Below are 3,904 nucleotides of genomic sequence, written 5' to 3' on the forward strand. Positions count from 1 at the left end.
AATCAATGATCTTGACCTCATGGAATACCAGAGGCTTAAATAGTAAAGGAAAACAGAGACATCTGGCAACACGACTCAAACAAGACAAACCTTAGATCATGCTTCTCCAAGAAACCAAAATCCCAGGACAGAAAATGGAGGAAATCCTCAATAAAATAAAACCAAGATATGAACATGTCACTATAGATCCCAAAGGCAGTGCAGGAGGGATAGCTATTCTCTAGAACCCAGCTGAAGTCCTCGCTGACTGGTGGATAGGAATGCCAAGAATCCTCTCTGGGCGATTCAGACTAATAGGACAAAGTGAATGGGTTGTAATCTCAGCTGTATATGGGCCCCACACCCGAGTAGACAGAGACATGTTCCTCACTCAGCTAACTAAGCTCTGAAGTTTACACCAGGAATAGAGATGGATCTTGGCTGGAGATTTCAACTTAATCGCTTCTCGAGAAGAGAAAAAAGGTGGAATAAGCAGGGAAGACACAGAAATGGAAAGATTCAGAGAAGTGCAGATAGAATTAAGAGTAGTGGATATCCCAACCATCAACGGGAAATTCACATGGAACAATAGAAGAGGCGGTTCCAAACAGATTGCTTCAAGACTGGACAGATTCCTCGTCTCAAAAAACATAATCAAGCTGGATATCTTTTATGAAGCCTCTATCCTACCCTCAGCAGGGTCGGATCACTGGCCAATAAAGTTGGAAATAGCCTTAAATAATCAGAGCAAAAAGAGACCCTTCCAGTTCGAGTCCTTTTGGCTCCGAGCCCCTGACTTCCTAGACAAAGTAAGAGGCTGGTGGCAGGACAACAAAAGTGGAAAGGAGGGCCTCAGCAAAATGCGCTCATTTCAGCAAAGGCTCAAAGAAATTAAAAGCAAAATTAAAAAGTGGAACAAGGAAGAATTTGGCAATATCCAGCAGGAGCAGGGCAAACTCCAATCCAGAATGGAAAGAATCCAGCAACAAATCATCTTGGAAGGCCGAAGTCAAGCTCTGGCAGAGGAGGAAGGTAGAGTAATCACCCAATTAGAGGAAAGGCGAAAATAGGAGCAAATCCTGTGGAAACAAAAATCCCAAATCCAATGTCTCAAAGAAGGTGACAAAAACTCCAAATTCTTCCACAAAGCCATGATAAACCATCACCAACACAACATAATTTTCTCCTTGAAAGACAAGGAAGGGAACAGAGTGACTCAGCAAGATGAAATTGAACATCTATTGGTGGAGCATTTCAAAGGTATTCTCTCCGAACCAAATATCAATAGAGCCGAGGACATAGACAAAATCAGCCACCATATTCCTAAGAAAGTCTCTAGAGATCAAAACCTGGCCCTTATTTGGATAATCTCCAAGGATGAACTGGAGGAAGCAATAAACAAAATGGCTAAAAATAAGGCCCCAGGACCTGATGGCTTCACCATAGAATTTTATCAGGCGACTTGGAGCTTCATGGGAAATGATCTACTCGATCTAGTGGAGGAATCCAGGTGCTCCAAACGCATGCACCAAGGTTTGAACGCCACCTTCCTGGCGTTAATTCCAAAGTCTGGCTGCTCAGATGAACCGCAGGGTTTCAGGCCCATCTCCCTATGTAATGTTGTTTACAAAATCCTTGCAACTATCATAGTCAACAGGCTTAAGCCGATCCTGCCGGATCTCATTGCCCCGGAGCAAACTGGCTTTGTCAAAGGAAGGCAGATCACAGATGGCATCATAGTAGCCCAGGAAGTGATCCATTCCCTAAAAAGCTCCCGAGCCCCAGGCATGCTTATCAAACTGGACCTGGCCAAGGCGTTTGACAAGCTTAGCTGGATCTATCTGGAAGGTGTCCTAAAAGCCTATGGATTTGATCAATGATGGATAAATTGGATCCTGTCTATGGTTAGCTCCCTCGTCCTGTCAATTCTCCTAAACGGCTCCCCATCTGAAGCTTTCACTCCTTCCCATGGGCTAAGGCAGGGTGACCCCCTATCTCCTTTCCTCTTCATCCTGGCTGCAGATGGCCTAGGCAGATTGGTTAAGGCTCAGGTTTCCAAGGAACAGATAAAAGGCCTCCGCATCTGCGGAGAAGATACTCTGGTCTCCCACCAAAAATTTGTGGATGACGTAATGCTTTACGGTCAGGCCACCCTAAAGGAGGCCCAAAGAATTATCAAATCCCTATCTCAATTTAGCAAAGCCTCCGGGATGGAAATCAATAAAGATAAATCGGAAGTGTTTTTCTTTAACACCTCCTTGGCAGTCCAAAGGTTCCTGGCTCGTACTCTAGGCTTCAACAGAGGATCCTTCCCTTCCAAATACCTGGGTATCATGTTACATGAGCACCAATTCCGGTCGGCCAACTGGAATCTGCTTATCAAGAAAATCCGAAATAAAATGGAGAACTGGACCCACCGCTCGCTGAATGCCCCAAGTTGGGTAACCTTATTGAAATCTGTTCTGCAGGCCATCCCAAATTACCAACTCTCATGCCAAGCAATTCCTAAGGCTGCGAGCCAAAAGCTGGTCTCCCTGTTCAAAAATTTCCTCTGGCAAGGGACTAGCAAAACTAGAAAGTGGGCCCTTATCTCATGGGAGTGGCTCTGCCGGCACCCTAAAGATGGCGGTCTTGGACTCCGCAACCCCTTTGTCCTCAATCAAGTAATGGGTGCGAAGCTCTGGTGGTGGTGGCTTCACGGGGGCCCTGACCTATGGAAGATACTTTGGGAAAGAAAATACGACGAGACAGGGGAAATTGAAGACAAACTGAGAAGCATGACAGAGACCACAGGTTCTGCAATATGGAACCTGGCTAGAGGCAACAAGGATCTGATAAGGGAGCACAGTTTCTGGGAAATCTGGGAAGGAGACAAAGCCAGATTCTGGGAGGAATCCTGGCAGCAAAGAGACCGTCTCATTCAAAAATACAACCTCCATATCATCCTTACCTTTTCGTCCCAGGCCGGGGCTTCAACTGTCGGCAACTTCTGGAAGCCCGACGAGGCTGGATACTGGTGAAATTGGAAATTTAAAGAAGACTGGGTAGGAGCACCAGAAACCGACAGATGGCAAGATTACTATACAGAGATGGCTTCTCAGAAAATAGCAAAGAAAACAGGGTCTGACATTCTCAGATGGGGCAAGCACATACAAGGAAATTTCACTCTAGCAAAAGCCTACCACCTTCATAGCAACATCAACCATCATCCAGAAAATAAACAATGGAAAAATATTTGGGAAACTAAGCATTGGCCTAAAATTTATTTTTTCATTTGGACCATTCTACACGGTAGAGCGCTCACCTGGGACCAAATTCTGCGGAAAGGAAGCCAAGGCCCGTCCTGATGCACCCTATGCCTCTCCCAAGAGGAAACCATGGAGCACTTGATGAACCGCTGCTCCGTAACTCCTCCCTGTGGAACAACCATTGCAATTTGTTTGAGCGGCAGCACCGAAACCAACAAAATATCGTAAGCACAATTATCAATTGGCCAAAAAAGCCTTACCTGAACCCGGTCGTTAACCGTGCCTAGCTCCTCTCCGCCAGATTCCTCCTCTGGAATATCTGGAAAGCTCGGAATGGGGCCATCTTCAAAGCAGAAACCAGAACTACCGTAGCAATCTGGGAGCAAGTCATCAGAAACCTTCGGGAAACAATCCTTTCAGAATGCTAGAAGGACGAGGACTGGAAAGTCTCGACTACGGAAGAAACTATCCTGAATAAACTAGAGATCAGACAGAGTATGGTCAACCGCGGGGATTCTCGAGCATATATGGCCAAAGAGGTGGCTGAAAGCAATGAGTACAGATGCCCTCCACATGGATTCACAAAATTAAACTTCGACGGCTCTGCAAAGAACAACCCAGGCGAGGCCGGCATTGGCGGAGTCTTTAGAGACGCAGAGGGAAACACTCTCAGAACT

General features: G+C 46.0%; 1 protein-coding gene across 1 annotated transcript; it reads left to right on the plus strand.

Moving 5' to 3' along the window:
• Positions 1 to 488: 488 nt before the first annotated feature.
• Positions 489 to 1,049, plus strand: LOC149249213 (uncharacterized). Its single transcript, XM_089452336.1, has one exon. It carries the CDS (start codon positions 489 to 491, stop codon positions 1,047 to 1,049), a length of 561 nt encoding a protein of 186 aa, XP_089308462.1.
• The last annotated feature ends 2,855 nt before the right edge of the window (positions 1,050 to 3,904 follow it).

This window comes from Pinus tabuliformis, chromosome 7 (genome assembly GCF_031772625.1).
Source record: "Pinus tabuliformis cultivar Carrire ecotype Pingquan chromosome 7, CPIR1, whole genome shotgun sequence".
Taxonomy (NCBI): Eukaryota; Viridiplantae; Streptophyta; class Pinopsida; order Pinales; family Pinaceae; genus Pinus; species Pinus tabuliformis.